Here is a 25,293-nt window from a genome sequence, read left to right as displayed (position 1 = left end):
CGGGTAGAATTCACAGTGCCGTGCACATTATTCATCGGGTAGAATTCACTGTGCCGTGCACATTATTCATCGGGTAGAATTCACAGTGCCGTGCACATTATTTATCGGGTAGAAATCACAGTGCCGTGCACATTACTCATCTGGTAGAATTCACAGTGCCGTGCACATTATTCATCGGGTATAATTCACAGTGCCGTGCACATTATTCATCGGGTATAATTCACAGTGCCGTGCACACTATTCATCGGAAAGAACTCACTGTGCCGTGCACATTATTCATCGGGTAGAATTCACAGTGCCGTGGACATTATTCATCGGGTAGAATTCACAGTGCCATGCACATTATTCATCGGGTAAAATTCACTGTGCCGTGCACACTACTCATCTGGTATAATTCCAGTGCCATGAACACTCTTTGATGAATAAATTTCACAGTCCCATGATCACCACTCAATGAGTTGAACTCATTGTGCACACTATAGAGTAGAACTATCGCTGTATTGAACTCTACTTAGTGAGTAGGGAAAATTACTATTTAATTATAAATATTAAACTAACAGTCGCATAAACACTTTTTTAGCAGAAATCACAGAGCATTTAAGGATAACATGGTGTAATAGCCATATTTCATATCTTGTAACTGGATGGTAATATTTAAATGAAATTTGGTCACTTTAAAGACATTCAAAATTAAAAACTTTTCACCGAGAGATTTTTCAAATTTTATCATTTTGGGGCAGATAATCGGTATTGAAGTTAACATTAATGCCTATGGGAAATATATAATTTCTTTGATTATGAGAATCTGAACTTGAGTTTCGAGAAAAATTTGCGGTAGAAAGCTGCATTATATGATTCTGATACAAATATCATAAAGAAATCTAAAATTCCCCGTATGGAAAAGGAGAAAATCTTTTTTTCTAGTTTTCAGGGGAGATAACTCATGAAAAACTAAAATTATCAGGGGAGGTAATGTAAAGGAAATTTTTGAGACTTCTGTCACTATATAACTTGTCAATATGCATCTTATTTCTATCGTTTGACATTTATAAAGCTTACATTATCAAGTTGTATGTACGCTTTTGGTGAAATTGAAGCCTATTACATCATGTTATCCTTAACTCGCTTTAGTGAGTGGCGAGTAGAACTCACAGTGCCGTGAACACTATTGAATGAGTAGAATTCAGAGTGCAATGAATACTGTTAAGTGAGTTAAACTTAAAGTGCCGAGAAAATTATTTATTCAGTGAGAAGAGCCTACAGTGCCGTGAACACTGTGTAATGAGTGGAACTCACAGTGCCGTGAATACTGTGGAGTGAGTTGAACGCAAAGTGCCGAAAACATTACTCATTGAGTAGAGCTCACAGTGCCGTGAACACTGTGTAATGAGTGGAACTCACAGTGCCGTGAATACTGTGGAGTGAGTTGAACTCAAAGTGCCGAGAACACTACTCATTGAGAAGAGCTCACAGTGCCGTGAACACTGTGTAATGAGTGGTACTCACAGTGCCGTGAATGCTATGGAGTGAGTTGAACTCAAAGTGCCGAGAACACTACTCATTGAGAAGAGCTCACAGTGCCGTGAACACTGTGTAATGAGTGGTACTCACAGTGCCGTGAATGCTATGGAGTGAGTTGAACTCACAGTGCCGTGAATACTGTAGAGTGAGTTGAACACACAGTGCCGAGAACATTACTCATTGAGAAGAGCTCACAGTGCCGTGAACACTGTGTAATGAGTGGTACTCACAGTGCCGTGAATGCTATGGAGTGAGTTGAACTCAAAGTGCCGAGAACGCTACTCATTGAGAAGAGCTTACAGTGCCGTAAACACTATTGAATGAGTAGAATTCAGAGTGCAGTGAATACTGTTAAGTGAGTTAAACTTGAAGTGCTGAGAACATTATTTATTCAGTGAGAAGAGCCTAAAGTGCCGTGAACACTGTGCAATGAGTGGAACTCACAGTGCCGTGAATACTGTGTAGTGAGTTGAACTCAAAGTGTCGAGAACATTACTCATTGAGAAGAGCTTACAGTGCCATGAACACTAATGATTAGTATTCAAAGTGACGTGAACACTATTTACCAAGTAGAGTTCACAGTTTCGTGGACACTATTTAGTTAGTGGAGATACAGTGTGAGTGAGTAGAACTCATAGTGCCATGAGCTCTTTAATGAACTCTTACATTATACTTAGGGGTAGGGTATACCATGTACAATGGCATATTCTTTCTGGTCTTGTTCAGGTAGTGTAGTTATCCAGTCTGGAACACGGTATACCTTTTACAAGACAACCTAAGGGAAGGGAAAAAGTAATCTCTTATCTTAAATTGTCATTTAAAACAATATACTTTGTTCTTTAACAACCCTTATCATGCTGGACTCGGTTGTTTCTGCCTGTGCGGGCAAAATCTGTACTGTTCGCTATTCAGTCAGTATCATTTTGGTTAGTACCCCTTTTAAAAGTCAACGGTACTGGTCCTAATTGAAAGATACACAACATGTATATACTAAAAATATTTAGCAGTGTAAGGGTTACATACACAAAATGGATAATAAATATGATAATTCATGCATTTAGATCGGCGATTATGTGTTGGTTGGTGTCCGATGTAGAACTAGTGGTCTGGAATGCTATATGCCAGGACGCGTGATGTGCATACCGCTAGATACCAGACAGGAATATAGGTTCTACACAGTGGAACTTTATACAGGACAAATGGTTTGTCTTCATCATAAATTGTTACTAATTTTTCTGTCTGTCTGTCTGTCTGTCTGTCTGCCTGTTTGTATGTATGTCTTTCTTGCTTGCTTTATTTTCTATGTTATTGTTTTAAGTTGTGTTTGCACATTTTACATCATTTGGTAAATTTCTAACAGCTGAGGTCAAACTAGATAATTTGGGTGTTTCGAGCAGTTCTGTGTTGTGTGTATTGTATTTATGGTCGCCATTGGATTCCCTTCATAAATTATTATTATCCCCTGACGAAAGCCGGAGGGATATAATTTTGGCGTTGTCCATCCGTCCGTTCGTCCGTCCGTCCGTCTTTCCGTCCGTTCGTCCGGAGCCATATCTAGGAAGTGGTTGGGAATATTTATATAAGTGTTAACTATATAGGGTACTATCAATATGGCAATTTCTGCATCATAACTTTTGATATATTTGACCTAGAACTATGAAACTTAAACAGAATTTAGAGCACCATAATGTGGTTGTGCACACACAGTTTCGTTTGGATTTCTTTTGTAACTTCAGAGTTATTGCCATTTAATTGTATAAAATTCCACATATTTGTACATAACAAACTTACCATTTGGAAGAATTTCATTAAATTTCTTTCATTCTTTTTTGCCATGAACATTTATTATAAACAGCTAGTCACCCCCTTACCTTGGTCACATCCCTTCCCCCTCCCAACACACACCCCGCCAAAAAACAATATATTCCTTATTAAGATTTTTTCAAACCTTCCATGAATATTTATCAACATGCAAGTTGAACCATTCCCCCACCTAGCTCCTCCACCCAGTCATGCCCACCACCGATCATGCATCCTCTGCCCCCCCCCCCCCCCCCCCCCCCTCTTCCCCCATTTTTTTTTCATTTTTAATTTTCCATCAATATTTATAATCAACGTGAAGTTTTGTTTCCTCACCCGTTCACATCCCCCGCCCCCTCCAAAAATATATAAACATATATTTATATATATACATATATATATATTTCCATTCCTTTTTTTTATAAAAATGTTCAAGCCTTCAACATGTTAAGTTGTAACTTATCAACCTTGCCCCTAGCCATGTTCAAGATATCTTACTTGATTGTGTTCTCTTAAGGGCATCTGTTCTTTTAAGTTCAAATGTACATGTTAAACAGCAACACTTGATGCCAAACCACTCAAAGACAATATTTCGTTCCAGTTTAACTTGATTTTGACCTTGATTTTGACCAACTTTTTGCGAAATATATTTTTTGCCATTCCTCACCACAAACCCTTTCGGTGGAGGATACCAATTCATCGAATTTGCTTGTTGTGTTTGTTAGTACCTGACATGGAAATATGTGGGGTAAGTTTGATAGATATATTTCGAGGCGTTTGCCGAATACTCATATATATCATACTTTCAAAACATGTTTTAAGGAGGAGCACTAACAAAGCCTATGATTGTTTTGTTTTATCGACCATTTATTCATAACATAGAATGACAAGAAAATCTATATATTCACCCTCTGTCACCACGTGGCCGTCTACTAACCAAAGAAAATGCTCGAATCTTATTAGAGATAAAATAAGAATTACCACGGCGACTCCTGTAGTTTCAGTCAGGAGTGAAACACCAATACATTGGACTCTTTTCTCAATTTATCTAGTATATTGTTACATCACGACATTGCAAGACGTAATCGTTTATTAGTCCTCTACTGCTTGAAAACCAGTTTCGGGGACTATAGGAATGTACGGTGCCCCTAAAGTGACACGTTACACACTTTTTTTCCAATTAGGTAATGTGAGACTTTTTTTATTTCGTTTAAACGAAATAATTTCGTTTTAACGAAATGATTTCGTTTAAACGAAATAACGTATTTCGTTTAAACGAAATAAGTTATTTCGTTTAAACGAAATCATTTCAATACAAATAGTTATTTCGTTTAAACGAAATAAAAAAAAAACTCTCACATTACCTAATTGGAAAAAAAGTGTTACATGTCACTTTAGGGGCACCGTAGGAATGCGCTTTTCCGTCTGTCCACATTTTCATCTTCGGTCAATAACTCTGTCATCCATGAAGGGATTTTAATATCACTTGACACAAATGTTTCCAATGTTAAAACAATGTGTCTTGCGCAAAAGCCGGACCCCTAGCTCAAAGGTCAAGGTCAAAATTTTACGACAAAGATCAACAGGGCTTTTTTTCCTGTCCGGTCCATAACGCTGCCATCCATAAAGGAATTTTAATATTACTTGGCAAAGATGTACCTCATTATAAGACGATATGTAATGCGCAACTTTCAGACCCCTAGTTGAAAGGTCACGGTCACACTTGGCAGTCAAATGTGTACATGACAGGAACAGGGTCTGTTTCGTGTCCGGTCCATAACTCTGTCATTCATGATTTTAATATCGCTAGGCACAAATGTTCCCAATGATAAGGCAACGAGTCATGCGCAAATCTCGGACCCCATTTCAAAGGTCAAGTTCACAATCAGAGGTCAAAGCTCAACTGGGCTTTTTTCCTGTTCGGTCCATAACTTTGCCATTCATGAAAGGATTTTACAATTACTTGGCACAAATATTCACCATAATAAGAGGACGTGTAATGCGCAAAACCCTGACCCCTAGTTCAAAGGTCAAGGTCAAAATTGAAGGTCAAAGGTTAATAGGGTTTCTTTCCTGTTCCTTCCAGAACTCTGTCATCCATAATGGGGTTTTAATATTACTTGGCACAGGTGTTCCGCATGACGAGACAACGTGTCAAGGCCAGCACGTGCACCCAGAACCCTACCTTAAAGAACCAGGTCTTTAAGTCTAAGGTCAATGACACACTTAGAGGCCTAATATCAGATACAAGAATGACTTTGTCCGGAGCATTTCTTCTTCATGCATGGAGGGATTTTGATGTAACTTGGCATAAATGTTCACTACCATGAAAGAGGATTGTTATGTGCAAGAACCAGGTCAGTAGGTCTAAGGTCAAGGTCAAACTTAGAGGTCATAGATTAAATTCAAGAATGACATTTCTTCTTCATGCATGGCGGGATTTTGATGTTACTTGGCACACATGTTCACCACCATGAGACACCCTTGTCTTTAGAATTACGCCCCTTTATTTTACTATAAATAGATTATATTGTAACTAATTTGTTTCTGGCCTAAGGCAAAAATCGAGACCAGTTTCTTTGTGGTTCAACATGTTACATCCAATTTTTACGTGAATGTTGACCTATCTCTACCTGGTAAAGAGTTTCTTGTGGACTTATATAAAATAGAATTTTTTATGGAATTATTTCCCTTTGTTGTTACTATAAATAACTTATATGATACATTTTTGAAAATCGGTCAACGATGCCATATGAAATCAACCGTAGATGTGTATATAAATTATACAAGTGTTTTGTTATAACATATAGTATTTATAGTACAATATTTTGTTTAAACATTATTGACAGATATCAGTTCATTGTGTTATACTGCATTAGAGAAAACTAGGTGCATTCCAGTAGGGGACTTTGAATTGCATGGCAATATTTCATTCACTTGTTTTGATTTAGTGTTGAGTTGTTTGACAGCGCCAACGTCGTAGACCTTAGTACAACTGCTGATTGCAGCTTTCTTCTCATTTCTTTGTTCATTTTTTTTTTCAATATCGCATGAGATTAATGCCATTAAACTTTAAAAAATCCAAGGAAATGAATTTATATACGTCTTCTTCGAAGATTTGTTTTCAAATCCTATATTTTCTGTTATATAGTTACTGTTTCAATCCAGGTTGATAAATTTGTTTTCCTTCAGACGACCACGCCGCGGAGATACGTCATTAAAATTTGCAAAGAAATGTATGATGACATTTTGAGATATATAGCTAATGTTCGCTACAAACAGCTGATAAAATTGGACTCAGAACCGAACTTAAGGTATGGACATAGATCTAAATCTGGATTTTCAAATGGAATGTCACATTTCCCTTCAGTTCCTTTTTAGATCGGGTATTCGAAGAATAGGTAGAACTATTGGACTCACACATTCTTTTGCGTCTGCGTCTGCGTCAGCGTCATCGTCGACGTTAATTAAGTTTTTGTATACATGTTAGCTGCAGGTATCTCAGTAACCACTAGCGGAATGGAATGAAACTGCATACACTCATCCTTTGTGATAAACTGACTAGCATTGCACAGGTTCCATACATCTACGTTTCGTTTTTTAAAAAATCATGCCTCTTTTTCTACTAAGCAGTTTTTAGCTCACCTGAGCCAAAGGCTCAATGTCAGCTTTGGTTACCGCTTAATGTCCGACGTCCGTCGTGCGTTGTGGGTCGTCCGTCCTTAAACAATTTATAAAAAAATATCTTCTTCTAAATTACTTGACTTATTACACAAAAATTCACAGGAATGATCGTCGGGTGCCCTCCCCTTTCAGAATTGCCCAGAGAATTAAAGTCCATTCAGGGGGCGGGGTTTATTTTCCCTATCGCTATATTTCAGAAATCTTCTTCAAAACCACTGGAAAGATTTACACCAAACTTAAGAAAAATAATTCTTGACATATGACATTGACGTAACTTACGTCGACGCCATAACGAACGCCTAGACTTTCCAACATCTCCGGGCAAAAAGGGTTTATATTGTTTAATTGTATGAAAATATCCTTGATAAAACGTTATGGTTCATCGTAAGAAATTAATTCTAATGGATACAACTTCACTATAGGTCTTGAAGTCATATGTCCGTTCTGGGTACGCAGCATCACTGCTCGTGTCAGGCCATCGTTTCCGGTGATTTGGTCTGTGATCATTCCGAACTTCCACTGGTTTCTCGGAGTGTCATCCTGAGACTGACTGAATCCTGGTCAAGGCACCAACAATGTCTGGAGAATTGAAGAATAATGCATTGTGTTTTGCTCTTTTAAACAGTGGAAGTGATACAAATCAAAACAATAACGTAACGTATGTCGACGCGCCGGTAAGTCGTCTGCTGGAGGAGCACGCCACAACGAACGCCTAGACTTTCCAACAGATCCCTTTTCAGAATTGCCCAAAGAATTAAAATCCATTAAATCCATTTAGAACTGTGGTTCCATGGCAACCGAAAGGAAAGTTTTTAAAAATTTCTATTCAGAAACTGTTAGCCGGATTTCAAAAATATTTTGTAGAAATGATCTCATGGCGACTTTCTACCGAAATTGCTTAAGCCATTCTACTTCGTTAAAACACATGGCTGCCAGAGGGCACACCTACCAAATTTTCATGAACAGTTCAAGAAAAATCCTAGGTTTGTTCAAGTACAAAGGTCATGAAATGTTCCTGAACACTTTAAGAACATAATGTTCTCCAACTTTTCTTGATGAAAGCTCAGGAAACATTATTGAACTTTATTTCAAGATCAGTTCTAGAATACATATTCTTGAGAACAGTTCTTAAGCAAAAATATATAACTGTTTAAAGAACAATTTAAGAATTCGATAAATTCTTAAAAGTTTCTTGAATTCGCCTTAAACAGTGTTCTACAGTAACTGTACACATTTTCATGAACAGACATAATGAATGGAACAAGATTACCAATATTGTTAAAGTTATGATCTCTGGGTCAATATTGGTCCCACCCCATGTTCCTTTCATAGGACGCAAATAATATTATTCACATGAAACATGTCTCAAATGCCATTATTTACTTATACTTATTAGAAACTATTTGTTCTCATATAGTTGTCAATAATCATTTTGTAAGCTGTAACATTACTATCGTAGGCCGTATCACTTGCCTTAGTCCAGAGCTATACTAATAATCTCCCTTGGCCCCCATGAACCCTGTGTTGTGTCATCCGCCATCAATGTTGTTGTATGAACAATAAATATACATTGTGATTTTATATATTATTATATATATTCACAGCGCCCATCTCATATAAGAACCACGATAAACTAAATGGCCCATTGCAGTCCTTGAATTTAAATAGAGTTTTACAAGAAAAGTAAAAAAAGTTCTTCTCTGAAACCGAGAGGCACAAAGCTTAGATATTTTACATGTGCCATTATCTAGTGGTCCTTTACTGAAATTGTTCAAATCATGACCCAGGGTCCATTTAAAGCCCCGCCCCGGGGTCACTTAGGTTTTATACGCGTTATATAAGAAAAGATACTTCAAAAACTATCTGACGATATTTCCTAGACGGTTAAACGAATGTGACCTATTGACCTACTTTCGTAATATTTTAAAATCAGTTTGACATTTGAAACATGTAGCTCATATTACTCAGCTTAGCGATCCAGACGGATCATAACCGTCTTGTTTTTAGGTTTTTGTATCTAAGCTATTATCCCATTACCCACTAATACTTTATTCACTTTTTCACTGTGATGTTCTGACATATAACTTAATATTTTACATAAATTTATATATAATCTGATCTTATTGTAAAACAGTTATTATATTTTTTGAATCTTCAGGGTAAGGCTTCCCGACCAAAGACAGCCTGGAATTAATTCCTTTAGGGGTAAGACTTTTATATTTATTGCATTAAAGTCTTAATACCAATTAAGTTAGATTTAAAAATATTGTTGAATAATTCAATTTCATAGCTAGCTTGGGACATTGCCCAGTTTGTTTTTAAAATGGTGTCGCTAAACATTTTGAAATTGTCCATATATATATAGAGAGAGAGATTTCATGAAAAGTAAATACGGTGAAATCTCACCTACAGCAACACTTTTGGATACTATAAAGTTTGGCCTGCTAAATTTCTAAAATGGACTGGCCTATCTTCCTATTCAGGCAGGACCATTTATAATTCGAAGGGGTGTTCACTGCAAATTTACTGACTGAATAGCAAACAGTGCAGACCATGATCAGCCTTCACTAACGAATAAACAGTAATGATAATTTAGCGACGTTTTAAGTATGCCATAGTCTGTAGCTGTATTTCTGTCTTCTTTTATTTTTCAGAGAAAAGGGGTACAAAGCGTGCCGTCTCTGCAGAAGACATCAGACTGAAACATCAACACATCATCATCATCATTTTTATCATCATTTTTATGATCATCCCGATAAGGTAAGTAATGTTTGTCTGAACATCAGTGTGTTTTAGTGTTATTTTTTTTTTATTTACAATAACTTTTAATAGCGTTCTGGATGCATTCATTTCTTACTGAGTCACTTTCAATGTCTTTTTTTTTCTTGAAGTTGGATTCGTACGAAAAGAAAATTACATCTGTGCAGTTCCTAAATAATAACGTCAAGGTTAAACATTGTGATTCTATTTATAGCCATGGAGTTTTCCACCACCATCTGTACCAACTCCCGAAATTTCTCCTGACAACAGACCACATCCTGGACCACAACCTTGGAAGCTCCCGGTCCCGGTTTCCCCTCAGAAACCAAAAACATACACGCAAAGCGTTCAGGTATCAGAAATTGAAAGATATTTTTTTCAGCTGTATTGAATTTGTATTATAGTTACAAGCAACCTAATGTTAAAGACAACTATTCACTCTGTTATACCATTAACAGTCTTTTTTGACCAATTATTGCATCTCAAACGTTGCTAAATTACGTAATCTATTTCATTATTTTTGTGTGTCTGTTATTGTTATGCAGTGTCGTGTCATTCGTATTCTAAATTTTGCTATTGTTATTTTACATGTCGTTATTCTTATTCTTTTTTCGATATTATGGTAAGAGTCATTATCAGGGGTGGTATAGTACGTCATCAACAGGTGCGCGCAACACTTCCCGATGCGGCTTTTTTGTGTCAAAACATCTCGATTCGGTGAGTAAACTTGCGATTATTACATTGATAACTAATAGATTCGGAAATGACATATAGTCGAAAGTACCCGCACATGCGTCTAGTTTATCATTTACGTTTGCATTTTTCAAGAAAGCCTTCCGTTTAAGAGAACATTCGTGCACAATGCACTTCACGGAAACACTTCCCTATTCACCACACCATATTATGTCGCATAACAAGAGTTTACATGCATTTCTGACAAATCCAAGCATTGACGGGTGTTCTTTTATGGTAAACAGATGTCAGTGATACCTTGATTACTCATTGGAATCTAAACTTTCCGAAAAATCAGTAAACTAAAATTTCGCCTTCCCGATTCACCAACTGAATTGATGTCCTTCCCGGCTCACTAATTTCCAGCATGACTAACATCGGGCTGGTGCTCATGTAAATGTGTTCACACTTGCATGGAAGTTCTATTAATTCGAATAACTAATTGTTAGAGTGCTTGCACTAGATGGTCTGTAAACTTCATTTAAGCATTTGAAGATAATATTGAAAGAACGAGGCATATCTTGAACATATGTTGTATACTATAAACATGCATATGTATGATATAATTATGTTCTATCATGTCCTTATATTTGTTATTTTAGGTACACGAAAAATGAAAAAGGAAACAAAACTTCTAGTCTGCATCAATGGAATTGTCAATATATGTTAAAAAGGATTGCTGAGTGATCGGCATGCAAGACATTATTGACATATTATATTTTCCAAAAGCTGTACGACATAATATTTGAGAAGTGGAGAACATCCTCTAACGGAATTACCCCAGACAAGGATTTCAACGCTCAACTAGGTCTCCGTACCAAACTTTGTCACGACTATGTCGGTTGCAGTTTGAAGGTATGGATATAAATAACTGATTTAATTTCAATAATGTTACAGTAGATAAACCTTAATAAGGGGTATAGTTAGATAGGCACTTCGACACATGATAATATAAATAGAAAGTATTTTGGAAACCATTAGTTAACTTGTTACTCTAATTATTTTTTCATGATAACTATTTATGGCGTGTCATCGAAAATAGTCGAGTATGATGGCTTTGATTCCGAACTTGAGTTCAAGGCAAGACTCGATGAGACAAATAAGAATATGCATTGATAATATGCTAAGTAAAGCAAAATTATATAGTTAAATTATTATCATGTGCTGATTTTTAAAGTAGCAACCTTTTAATATATTTTTAAAGGTATAAAGTCGCACCAATGCAGTTTAGTTTTTAATGATATGCTACTATTTAGTTTTGTTTAACGTTTCAGGGCCACGTGATCATCACAATTGCTCGGGAAAAAATGAGAAATTACTGTATCGCGCCAACGAAATGTTCTTATTAAGGAGTTTTAGATGTGCGCAGGGAAAGACCAAGAGTGACTACAACCGAATTATAATTACCACGTAGTAGAATGTGACATTGAATCTACACTAGAAAGCGGTTGAGGATTTAACATTTTACTAATGTTCAGATTTTGCTTGCAGATCTTAGTGCACCCAATTACATGTTAAAACTCGAAGTGAGCTTGAACAGTGGTAGAACAATTTTACTTGCAGTGTAAATTACTTTGCTTTTCTTAAACTGTTTAGTTGTTGAAAATGTTGTTGTATAAAAGATTATTTAAAATAGGAAATTTTACTGATTTTTTATTTAAACCCTTACACAGTGGAACCCGTTGTGACATAAACATACGCACATACACTTTCAAGACATAGCAACATCTTCCTTTTATCAGCTAATGTTATATATTTACAAAAATCAACAAAGTAGATTTATTACTTGATTGTAGCAATTCTAAATTTTATACACACTTATAAATACGAGTATAATGAAAACGTTTCTTTAACTTTGGACGTAATTCTTTATAACTCAGCATTTAAAAAAATGAAATTCACCTTAAGTTTCATTAAGATCGCATATCTGACAAATTCTTTCCACATTGTATGCTTTAATTTTCTTCGATCAAGAAGCAGTGTACATCTCTATGTCACATATTCTCAACAACTGGAAATATTCAGACACGACAGAAAGACGCGAAGTGAAGATGCACTGCCTAAACTTCAAAATCAACAAAAATCAGAATATAATAACTCTTGAAACCATTAAACTGGAAAATGTTGAGATTTTGCGCAACTACACTAATTATAACTCAGAAATTTCATTAAAAACACACAAAACTTGATAAAGTGACAATGTAGTATAATCTGTGAACGTTTATTGACCGAAACATAGAGATAACAAGAATATTTACATTGTTGTGTTTTACCCGTTATGCGCATTAGTGTCAACTACATTTCATACAAAGTTTAATACTGCTGTTGGCTTTCATCAAAATCTGTCAAATGTTATTTAGAAGAAAGGAGAGGCACTGACAAGACTCTGTGACACAGACAGACAAAACAAAACATGTTTCAATAAAAAATCACAATTGTTTGAAGTCACGCAAAATCACATTAAATTCCGTCTACAAAAGCTGTTCATGGCTAAATATTGTACGGTAGTGGTCACACGTAACAGTGAGCTGTTTCAAACGGTGTCTGCACATATTGCCAGTGAGTGAACCTCAAACAACGACTACTTTTGTGGTCTTCATTTCTGACTTTTTCACAAACATCCTCAACAAGCGGGTATTGTTCTTTCTACAATTCTGATTTTTTTGAGGTGTCATTTTATTCCCGAGAAATGCATAATTTACTATATGCAGTTTATGTTCATCTGTCTACGGATATCATACTGCTGAACCCCAAGTGTTTAGCTTCATAATTTAATTCTGATAAACAGAATATCTCAGGTGTTTCTGTTGTGATCTGAAAAAGAAAGAGTAAATCTGTCATAATATAGCCATTGAAAGTAAATTAAACACTGTTTTTACTGACATAAACGTTCATTGCTAAATACTAGTTTTGCTGGTATGACAACCTAAGTACCATGCGTCAAAATAAATTGAAAGGCTACATATAATTAAGTCAAACACGATGCCACACGGGCGGTGAGCCGGGAAGTGCATCGTTTTACCTGGTGAACCGGGAAGGCGGAATTTTATATTACTGATTTCTTTGAAACTATAGATTCCAATAATTAATTAAGGTATCACTGACCTCTGTTTGCCATAAAAGAACACCCGTGAAGGCATTTAGTCATTAGAAATGCATGAAAACTCTTTTTATGCGATATAATATGGTGTGGTGAATGGGGAAGTGTTTCCATGAAGTGCATTGTGCTCGAATGTTCACTTAAACGTAAGACTTTCTTGAAAAATGCAAACGTCAGTGATAAACTAGAAACACATGCGGGTACTTTAGACTATATGTCATTTCCAAATCTATTTGTTACCAATGAAATAATCGCAAGTTTACTCACCGAATCGAGGTGTTTTGACATAAAAAAGCCGCATCGGGAAGTGTTGCGCGCACCTGTTGATGACGTACTATACCACCCCTGATTATTGTTAATCTTTATTTCGTTGTTGTTATTGCATTCGTCATTCCGTCCATCCGCAATTTCGTGTCCGGTCCATAAATCAAGGGATTTTGATGTTAATTGGAACTTATGTTCCCCTTAATTGGACTACGTAAATGTCGGACATACAATAACAATAACTGCATATATAACTTAGCAACGTTTGACATGTCATATCCAATGAAACGGTTCCATTTTATTCACAAGCTCTGCCGAAATAATTTTTCATAAATTATTTAGCCGACTCCTCCGAGCACAACTTCGCATCGCAGTGACGTATCTATTTTGACTTCGCCTTCCTCTCTGCGTTCTTTTTCGTGAATTTCTGCTTTAATTTGACAAGATACATGTTGTAGGTATATACCTTTAATAGAAACTCATGGCACTCAGTTTAGCAAGTGTCAATTTTTTACCCCCATTTTTCAGTTTCAGCAAGCAGTCTCAACTTTGCAATAAATTCCTCAAATATATTTTTCCTTGTACTTCATCATAGAATTTGTACCGAGCAAACACAGAGTTTATTTTTGGTTGTAGGTGCACATATTGCCTTTAAGTTTTTCTTGTCATCGGCAGAGAAACTTAATGTCCCATATCTCGGCCTTTTTCTCTCATCCACAGTAACAATTATGTAGTGTTTATAATTATTTTGTGTCTGTTATTTTATTCAATGTCGTGTCATTCGTATTCTAAATTTTGCTATTGTTATTTTACATGTCGTTATTCTTAGTCTATGTTCGATATTATGGTAAGAGTCATTGTTGTTATTCTTTATTTCGTTGTTGTTATTGCATTCGTCATTCCGTCCATCCGCAATTTCTTGTATGGTCCATAAGTTGATGTTCCCCTTAATTGAACTACGTGAATGTCGAACATACAGTTTCTTATTTTTCAACTAGAGGCCCTTAAAGTATTTAAGTTCACAGTGTTTTTGGAATTTTTCTTCATGCCTCAGGCGGATTGCTACAGTTCCAGTCCATGTGTGGCGTTGGAATACCACTGAGATCCATCTTTTACAAATTGATTTAAACCGGTTTCAAATAAATCCATACGGAAAAATCAATGTAAAAAATTTCTTATCCTTTGGCTTCCTTATTTCTGAAACCATGTTATATTACTATAATGGAGTAATAAATAGAACGAGTCGACAACGATTGTGCTCTAACTATATTCAATGTGAGGTAATTCCTTGCTAAACTCAAGTGAGGCCCAGATAGAGCATGCATTACATTATATAGGTGAAGGGCACACAACCCTTCCATGCTTGCTGGATCTGGTTACTATATACATACTATTACAGACTCATGGCAGTTTTCTTCTATGCTGGTCTAAAACGCTCGTGCTTTTTTGTAAAATGCTTTTTGTAAGATGGCGTAAAACTCCCGTCACAAGACATACCATCTGTTTTTGTATGCAGGACAGAATTTTAACGTGTTTATACGGTCAGTGCAGAGAAAGTCCCATCCACACCTTGGTATGAAGGATGACATACGAGCTGTAATTTATTAATGAATGCGTAAATTGATGAGCTAGTATAAGAAAAAAATGCTTACAAGAAAAACATTCTTTATTAAATTAAAGAAAACTGTATGCTAGAAAAAGAACTTATCATTGGCTGAATGTGTGGATTGAAATAACTGACTCTCGGGAAACTGTTTTTCGGAATCTTGGCAGAGCCTCGTTACCGCATAAGTATTTACCCTCGAGCTAGATTTTTGCATCCGCACCTTCAACCAGTAAAAGATTCTTATACTTATCACATGACTTAACTAATGCCAACGGAAATCGAAAGGACTGTCCAGAATGGAGTCTAATGTGAAAAACTTTGTTAATTATTGAGTTATATGTTGCACATGAAATTTCAATATTGTCTACAAATAAGTAAAAGGCCCATCACGAGGATAGATATTCCTGTCTTTCCCTAGGGAAAAAACCTTGTCTAAAATAGCGTGCACTAAGGTGACGTCACATAGTACTGGTACCATTGTGACGTCATAAACTTTATAAATAATGTCAGGAAATACCCAAACCTATTTGTCTCCACGATCTATTTTGAACATGACAGGCAAGAAAAATGATCTAACATGCCTGCCTGTGTAAAACAGCTGTTTTCCCTACCCTCAGGACAGCACGGATAAAATCCTCGCTAACGCTCGGTTTTCCATTCCACCCTGTCCCTCGGGTAGGGAAAACCCCGTCTTACACAGGTAGGCATGTAAGATCCTTATATTCTTGCCTACCTATTGGGGAAAGTATACATTTGTCCGAGCACGCGCCGGGGATAGATATTCCTGTCTTTCCCTAGGGAAAAATCTTGTCTTAAAAAGCGTTAACTAAGGTGACGTCACACAGTGCAAGCACTATTGTGACGTCATAAACTTTATAAATAATGTCAGGAAATACCCAATATATCCACGATATGTTTTGAACGTGATAGGCAAGAAAACTGAAACATATAGTATCAGTGCATGAACCACTAGTTGTCATTAATAGCACGGGAGTCATCTGGCATGTGGGTGCCGGATGGGTTTTGCCGGTGTAATGAAGTATTTCGACTCCCATAAATAACGACCACCCGGTCATTATTCTATAGAAAATGTGACTCCTTTCCTGTAAAATATTGACTCCCCTTATAAAAAACTGACTCCCTTTGAAAACTCTATAGAATAACGACCCCCCGGTCATTATTCTATAGAAAAACTGACCCCTCCAAGTAAAATACTGACTCCCTAAAGATGACTCCCTTTGAATCTCATAGAATAACGACCCCGGTTATTATTCTATAGAAAAAGTGACTCCTTCCATGTAAAATACTAACTGTCAAAATTACTACATTCGAACTCTCATACAATATCGATTCCCGGACATTATTCTATTTAAAAAAGTAACTCTTTCCGTGTAAAACTTCGGCTCCTAAAGACTTTCGACGATAATATCTATTAAAAAGTGATCCCCACCAATCCTAACGGACAATTTTACTAGATCTACAACTGTAATACCCTCCATTGCCAATAGTTAACATTTTGATTGTACTACTACTACTGGTGCCGCTACTTCTATTGCTATTACTACATGTACTTCTTCTTCTTCTACTACTACTACTACTTATACTACTACTACTACAACTGCTACTACTGATACTACTATACCTGCTTCCACTAATACGTCTTGTACATCTACCTCTTCTTCTCCTGCTGCTGTTGTTGCTGTCACTTATCCCTCTGCTGCTGCTGCTGCTGCTGCTGCTGCTGCTACTGCAACTGCCACTACCACTGCCACTACTACTACTACTACTTTCTATTGTTGCCGCTACCGTACTTTACTGTCACTGCTAAGTATTGCAACTTCTATTAATACTAAGTTCTATGCTAGCAGTTTCTTGTGCAGTTTTCTTCTGAAGAATTACTTCATACCGAAGTTTGCAGTGATTATTGACACTGGTGTGTTTTGTGAACGTATTGTGAATTGTTATTTTCCTGAAATAAATGTATACACCAAGATACAGCGTCTAGAAATAGAATCCCTTTTCCCGTTGCGGAATGCTCTGATTTCTGTGTCAAGTGATGGTATATGGGGCTAATGGTCAAACGGAAGGACGGACGGACGGACAAGGGCAAATCTATATGCCCCCCTCCCCCGGGGCATAAAATGCAGCAATTAGGCCTTAGATGCACGAGTTATCACTAAATTTGACCAAATGACCGGGGGTCGTCTTTTTATGGGAGTCAATATTCTTCGTGAGGTTCAGTTTACTTCACGTGGGGGAGTCATAGTACTATGATCTGGAGGTCATAATACTATGACCGGGGGTCACTTTTTCTATAGAATAATGACCGGGGGGTCATTATTCTATGGGGGTCGAAATACTTCATTACACCGGCATTGGTAAAATCACCAGAAACGCCAGGCAGTTCTACATGATAAGCATCGTTACATGACTGAAATACTGTTGAAAAACGGTTTTAAACCCAAAACAAATAAAAAATTACTCCACGTTTAAATGGGTTAACAGTGTTATTGTACTTATAGAATAGACTTGCCTGGTAAGATTTATAAGTTGGTCTGGGCTACGTATATGCGATATGTATTGTATTTTGTCATTATTTTTGAGCATAGATTCCCTTCAGTTTTGGAACCGTCCATGTTTACAAACACGCTTGTTTATTTTATGAGGAGTAGTTAAAGGCCTATCACTGTATTATTGCACTGTTATGTGTTTCAATAAGGCAGTTCTACAAAAAAAGCATCGTAAAATTTAGAACCACAGTAGCTACATAGTTGTTGCACCTACAGATTCAAGGCAAAGAATTTGTTATTTTCTATCTTAACATTAAATTGAGTTAATGAAGCAATTAACACTGTATTTTATGTATTCGGTAAAGTTTAGACCACACCTTATTTCTACAATGTATGATATTTATGTAGCTGTGGTTTTAAAATTTTAAAAATGTACTGAAAAGGGTTTGAGTGATTCATTAAGCTTAAACTAAGTATGAAATATTCCTGTATTCCGTGCGTCGAAGCATCCGTTTATTTGCTTTATTTAAGGATAATGTTTTAAGAAGTCAATTGTTTAAGCAAAGTGAAGTTTATAAACTATTATTAATTTAGCTAAGCTTCGTTCAGTCTAAATTACTTACCTCCGTAGTAGATACTGGACCGTAATGACACCCTGTTAAAAAAATTCTTGTAATACGTATTCCCGGTTCATGATGAAATTCACCATTTCTTCATTATCTATATAATATGAATGCGCATGAATAAGACCGAGGAATGCCGAAATCGCATTCGGAGACTATGTAAATTGCCGAATGTCATAAGATGTCAACAACTTTAATTATTAAATATTAAAAATGTATTTGCAGGTGCCCTCACGGACAAGTACGCCTGCTGTACCTCACTATAACCACCATCCACCAAAACCAAATGGTACATCAAATATATGTTTCAACAGTAATAACAGTAAGAATGTGCAATTTTACAGTGAAAATATTCAGGTTTTATCAGGTGGAAGTTCACGTTTATGCCTTCAACATAATAATGGTTTATCAGTATTATCTAGAACATATTATATAAAGTTATTAACATTACTACTTCATAAAATTCAATAAATACTGTTTTATTTTACACTGTTAAGCCTGTCATCCATACTCACCTAAATGTCACCAAGAGATGTTCGGTTTTATTCATTTTGTTGGGTTTAACGACGCACCGACACAACTGTAGGTCATATGGCGACTTTCCAGCTTTAATGGTGAAGGAAGAACAAAGGTACCCCTCCGTGCATTATTTCATCATGAGCGGTGTCCGGATAAAAGGGTCTTTTGGTAGAGAAAAGTTTTGTAAGGGAAACCCGGTAATATACAAAAAAATGACAGAGGTAAATATGCTTGCAAAGTTCAGTATGAGATCATTTTTTGCTTAACGTGCTAAACAAGTGTCGGTGTGAAGGGGTGTCCGATTTAAAGTGAGGGGGAGGGAGTGGGGGGGGGGGGGGGGGGGGGGGGGGGGGGGCGTGTATCCAGTTTTCAGAGAGATCAGTTATTAGAGGCTTCAGTTATAATTAATAAAAAGGAGAAGCTTTTGCAGGCAGGACGAAACCAGTGGACAGACCGTTCAGAAAGAAACCAGTGAAGTGTAACGAAGAAGTTTTAGCACGATGGTCAGACGACGGATGGTATTATTTCGGTATGGTCACTGAAGTAGATGACGGCTCTGTAAAAGTTTTAGACGCTACCGGGCACGAGGAATGGATAAAACAAGAGGACATTCTTCTCAGTGAAGAAAATCAAAATGACACGATTAAGGTACAGTATGAATGTGAAATACTGCAATGCTTCCCACTTCTCTCCGAAAGCCGCTTCGGCGGCGTAAGAACCCCAGACTTTGTAGGCAGGTTGTCCGAGACCGGATAAAGACCCTTATTGATTTTTAGTTCTGTTTCTCAGAGGTTAAGGTCGCGGTGACCTTTAGATGAAAATTGGTTTCTGATTGATAACTGAAGGATACTCCACTACAGTTGTCAAAATTCATACGATGATTGCCTGTGGTGGGGATATGACCACTATTAATTTTGTAATCAGGTTAGTTGTCAAATTTCATAGATTAATTGCCTGTGTCCAGCAAATTTGTTTTAGGGGTTCTTATGTCAAAAGTCAAGGTAACAGTTACCTCAAGACTGAAAGCACGCTGGACTCTTGCCTTCAGACTTCTCAGGTAATTGCCTGTAGTTAGGAGATGACCCCTGCTGGGTTTTGGGTTTAGTTGGAGAAAAGCTCAAAGTAGTTAAGGTCAAGGAGGATGGTAGTATATTACGGCGCCTTAAAAATGGAAATTTTAAGTATTATCACGTTTAACACGTTTGCAAATTCTTCAGAAAGGAATCTCATGTTTTATCACCAGTTCTGTCTTACACAGAAGATTAGTTTGTAGGGCAAACTGCAAGGCTTCGCCATCAGTACAATAATCTTAAACCTACAGCACGCCTGGTTATAAGAATAAGGTCAGTAATTCGGTTGAAAATGTGCTTTCGTGATGAAGTCGAAAGAAGTCCATAGTAAACAGATTCTAAATTTCCCATTTCTAGCACAAATTCGTTTACAACGAGTGCTTTTAACACACCTTTTCACTGCTAGAAAACATTCTGCATGAAATGAGACGGTTTGCATGTCTATACACTCCACATGGCAAGTTTTGCCTGTCGAAACAGACGCCGTGTTTAGGGTAGCAGACCACAACTGACTGGCATTTCACTAGGGAACTATTCACCTTCCCCCCCCCCCCCCCCCCATTTTCTTTTCATTTTTCGTTATTATATGATAGAACTTTCATGAAAAATAGGTGTAGGAAAAATCGATGTTCTATAAAGATACGTAAAGACGACCTGAAGTTGTCGTTTTTTATATGAAACAAAGAAGGATTTGGATTACTGACCTTCAACCTATAACAACAGAGCTACCTCTTAAGGTAATGCAGAACGTTAACAAAGGTGAGTGTTATCGTATCTTTTTCTGTATTTTTGCAAGGATTGTATCGTTTATCTAAAATCGGGGAATGGTAGGCGATGTAGATTTGATTTAACTTTACAGAGAAATTAAAGTTCACTAATTTATTCTTGGTTTGTGAAATAGTGCGTGCATTTTTTCCATATAAATATAAAAAATAATAAATAAGTGAAAACTAATGCAACCCTCTTCGCACATGCACATCTAGGCTTTGTATTGATAATAATTACCAGGTTTGATGGAATTCCGGCGGATAATTGTTGAGAAATAGCCCCGACAAATTCCGTCTCCAGACAGATAGACCGACGGACGTACGGACCAATAAATATAAGAAAAAATAAAGCAATATTATTCAAATGTTGTATAAATATAAAAATGTGATAATTGAATTGTTTCTCGTAACTGGACAGAACTACTATTCTGTTACGTTCAGCACTGTTCAAAACTGTTAATGTTACACAGAGCTGTCTTCTTGGTAACAGGACTATCTCCTTCACGGAAGAGCTGTGTCTCACAATTAAAAAGTGAATATTTCTACCTCCACTGAACCATTTTCGATACAAATTTTATTTCCAAATATATTGTATACCTCACATCTATCTCATGCCTACTCGGTTTGCTTCTTGATAACAGTTAAAATGCAACTATGTGACAGTGAAAGTGCTTTCATGACGAACCGACCCAGTTCATCGCTAAATCAGCTTGCTCGTACACATCGCCAAGACAATAAATCAAGAATATATTAGCAAACTTTAAGCTCACTGTAAAATTAAATCAGATCTACATCGCCTACCATTCTCCGATTTTTGATATTCGATATAATGCTTGTAAAAATACAAAAAATATGATGTCACTCACCTTTGTTGACGTTCTTTTATTGCAGCATGTACTACCTCGGAAGTTGCGACAGAGCTATTTACCGTATACCTCTTGAAAAAGGTAGCTCTGTTGTTTACAAGGCGTAAATAGGCAGCTTATAGATAGATCACATTGTTTTGTAGGGAGTGTCAAAAGTACAAATAAAAACCAATTAAACGTCTTGTTTAAAATACTTTGTTCTAATCATGAATTGTGAAGATCAGGGGCATGTTTTTTTGTTTAAACTTACCCTTTGAATTGCCAGAATACCATCATCAAAAGCTCCTGAGATGTCACGTGTCTTAGATCAGCATGAACCCTACATATATATTGTCCTTCTTCTTCATATTTTGCAGCAATATGACAAGGTTATAGCTCTGCATCCAAGATATGTGTACAGCTACGCTCCTGCGACTGTTCTAAATGTCTGTAATTTCGGATACCATGTAAAGTTTTACGACGATACCGAAAGAAGACTTCCGGGATCCGAAGTCTATAAAATATCTCCTAGAAAATACACAGAAGTTGTAAAATATATTAAAGATCAAGAGTTAAAGACGTCCGGACGTGTTTTAGCTAGGGACGATGTCAGCGGTTTGTATAGGCACTGTAAGTAGAGATCATATTGCACAAAACTTCTCTCACGCGCCACGTCCAGCTGTATAAGTATACTACAGGACCCAGTTATAAACTATTCTTTGTATACATCTGATAGCTGCTCTTTCATTTTTATTTAAATTGGGACATGCTCTTTCTAACAGATTCTTTTATAATGTAATATATTTGAAGGAAAGGAAATGATAAGTACTATGCTATTTTTGTAATGTTAATCCGTGAAAAACATTATGATATATACTCCAATAAGCATTAAATGCAACAATAGCTACCACAGGAGATGGCGCGATCCTCTCTTTGGATACTGGATAGTGAAATGGGGAATATCTGATAAATCTAGAGCTATCACTAGAGTGAGTAATGCCCATAATGTTGAACAACAAATTATAGCTCTGGGTAAAATTCGTTTGATAATAAACGTAATCAGAACATAAACTAAAATTTTAGCACAAAAGAGACATAATTGAAACATGTCGATTTACTGCAAGAGTGACACGCCACACGTCATAACAACTATTTCAAATTCGTATCAAATCCATTTCTAAGAACCTAGATAGAATGAAAGTGAATAAAAATAATCTGAAATTTAAAATGAAATAGTTCATAGTTTATGAAACGTTTGAGCTGATGTAATGGGTCTTCTCGTCGGCCAGGTTGAAAAATGAATTTCCTCCACCCCCTCCCCCCATATATTACATATATTACACGTTTGTACATGATTTTAAACAAATCTGTTGGACTCAAAGAAAATCCTCTACGGAGTTTCGCTGTTAACACCATACCATAGTAGATTTCTGTTTTCTTATACCGGTATATATTATATCATTTGTTGCAACATCTGTCACACTTTTTGTTTGGTTTAATGTCACATCGACACAATTACAGTTGATACGGCGACTTTCCGACTTTGATAGCGGAAGAAGACCCAAAGTGTGCCCGTCCGGGCATTACTTCAGGCAAGGGCGGGCATTTTAGCAGAACTACATATCTTCTGAATTACAGCTGGATGGGTTTCTCATATGAAATAATCACGCAGCCTAAGCGTGGTTTCGAACCCGCAACGTTGAGGAGTAAGTGATTGGAAGTCCGTGACCTAATCCGTACGCCCTCGGAGGCCCGACACGTCTTACAAAGCTGAACCTAATATTACTGTGTATATTCGAAAATCAAATATACTGAACATAACACTTACAGTTGTAGCAGAAACACCAGACCATCAGACACAGCAGATTGTCCTAAAGTTGCCAAACAACAGAGACAAAAATCAGATGGCTATACATGTGTTCCCGCAAAACGGGCGTAAGCGTAAATTTGACCGGAATTGGAAATACGTGATTGGACCCTTAGATCCTTCCTGCACAATGTATCTTCCCGCCGAAATTGTTTGCAGACGGCCGCTACGCCTTATGTTTTGCAATGGGAAGAAGTAAGTCCTACCTTTTTCATGACACTTCCGCATAGTTAATGATACATTTGGTCTGCATTCATTCCGCTAGATTTTAATTCTATACTTTGGAAGTATTTTCAAAAATAGTCCTTGCTGCCATATTCAGAAGCAAGGTAGATAAAACACTACTTTAACAGAATGTTATGTTGTTTTAATTTTTGTCTTTCTTCTTTACAGAAATGATCATGTCAAGTTGAAACAGTGTTTCTACATTAGTGAGGACTATTACAAGAACGCTACCAGATATTTCTTTGCTAATAATTCAAACATTATTAAGAATTAATAACCTTTACGCAAACAAATTTATGTAATAATGAGATTAAAATTGCATTTTAGGTCTAAGTGTGTGGAAATAAAATGTTACCTAAAATTATACTTTTACGAAGTGTTTCTGTGATATGCAGAGCCCCCTAGCTGTGAATCAATTTTATTTTTATTTATGGCCGCCATCGATTAACTCCCCCGCTCTAACATGTAGGGCAGGGGGGAGACTGAATGCAACTTGTCCAAATTGAAGAAGCCTCCGTAGTGTAGTTGTTGTTTTTTTTCAACTACTACATATAAATCATCCATACTTGAGAACCTTTTATCCGAAAAAATGTATGTTATAAGAATTTTTCACTGGTTGAAGGTGCAGATTGAAATATCCGACTCGATGATAACTGTTTAGGCGGTAATAAGGCTCTGCCGAGTTAAAACAAAACGGTTAACCGAGTTTCAGATATTTCCATCTACCCCTTCAGTCAGCGATACATTCTTTTTCTTGCATACCATATTCTTTAAAGGTTAAAAGTAATAAATCTAATGTGTATCTTTAAATCACAATTTGATTTATTACAGTGTATGAATTTACGCATTTATTCCTAAATTACAGCACGTGAATCGGGGAGTCTTTCACTGGTTGAAAAATCGGATCAAAGGTAACTTGACAGTTACCGTCGAGCCAGATATTTCAATTCGATTTTTCAACCAACGAAAGATTCTTACATTCAAGCGCCGACAAAAACACAGAAAAGTCCTGTCTGGCTTGCAAGAAAATATTAGTTTTAGAAGCGCGGACGTGTCTTACCCAGGGACAACTAATTCCGCTGTCTTTTTGTAGTTGTTACAGAATAACCTCATCTACTTAGAATGTTACTGACGCTTTATTGCTATTATTCTATTAAAATGAATTGCAAAGAAATGAATTGTTTTGTGTTGAAAACTTCCCATTATGAAATAATTCCACATCCCAAACAGGGTTTTTGAACCCTCAAGCAAATCACAAGTTGGGTAACATTGAATGTACATATTTCTAGTTACTACGTACTCGTTTTTACTTTCCTTTAAGGAACAATAGAACCGGGAACGTCAATAGTTTTCCATATTAATTTAACATCTTAATTTTATATTGGGTGTGTGACGTCATT

The 25,293-nt window shown here is 36.6% G+C and overlaps 1 protein-coding gene and 1 long non-coding RNA gene across 4 annotated transcripts in view; one reads left to right on the top strand and one right to left on the bottom strand.

The window, feature by feature from the left end:
- LOC123557586 (uncharacterized) overlaps nucleotides 1-25,067 on the top strand; it is an 80,347-nt gene extending 55,280 nt beyond the window's left edge. Inside the window, exons 7-12 of one of the 3 annotated variants that reach the window (XM_053543909.1) lie at nucleotides 9,980-10,117; nucleotides 18,826-18,889; nucleotides 19,565-19,767; nucleotides 22,179-22,431; nucleotides 23,632-23,863; nucleotides 24,062-25,067. In XM_053543909.1, the coding sequence (XP_053399884.1) occupies nucleotides 9,980-10,117; nucleotides 18,826-18,889; nucleotides 19,565-19,767; nucleotides 22,179-22,431; nucleotides 23,632-23,863; nucleotides 24,062-24,167 (996 nt within the window). In that variant the 3' untranslated portion in view covers nucleotides 24,168-25,067. Of the gene's footprint in view, nucleotides 1-9,979; nucleotides 10,118-18,825; nucleotides 18,890-19,534; nucleotides 19,768-22,178; nucleotides 22,432-23,631; nucleotides 23,864-24,061 lie in introns of all 3 variants that reach the window. The other 2 variants (XM_053543907.1, XM_053543908.1) reach the window with 2 other exon arrangements.
- LOC128557126 (uncharacterized) lies at nucleotides 12,265-13,950 on the bottom strand. Its single transcript, XR_008371051.1, has 2 exons — nucleotides 13,865-13,950; nucleotides 12,265-13,311 (listed from the first exon to the last, which is right to left on the bottom strand). It is a non-coding gene; the product is annotated as an uncharacterized LOC128557126 (long non-coding RNA).
- Nucleotides 25,068-25,293: the final 226 nt, after the last annotated feature.

Source organism: Mercenaria mercenaria, chromosome 5 (assembly GCF_021730395.1).
Source record: "Mercenaria mercenaria strain notata chromosome 5, MADL_Memer_1, whole genome shotgun sequence".
In the NCBI taxonomy this organism is placed as follows: Eukaryota; Metazoa; Mollusca; class Bivalvia; order Venerida; family Veneridae; genus Mercenaria; species Mercenaria mercenaria.
Note: the sequence above shows the minus strand (reverse complement) of the source record. Positions and strands in the feature narration are given on the sequence as shown.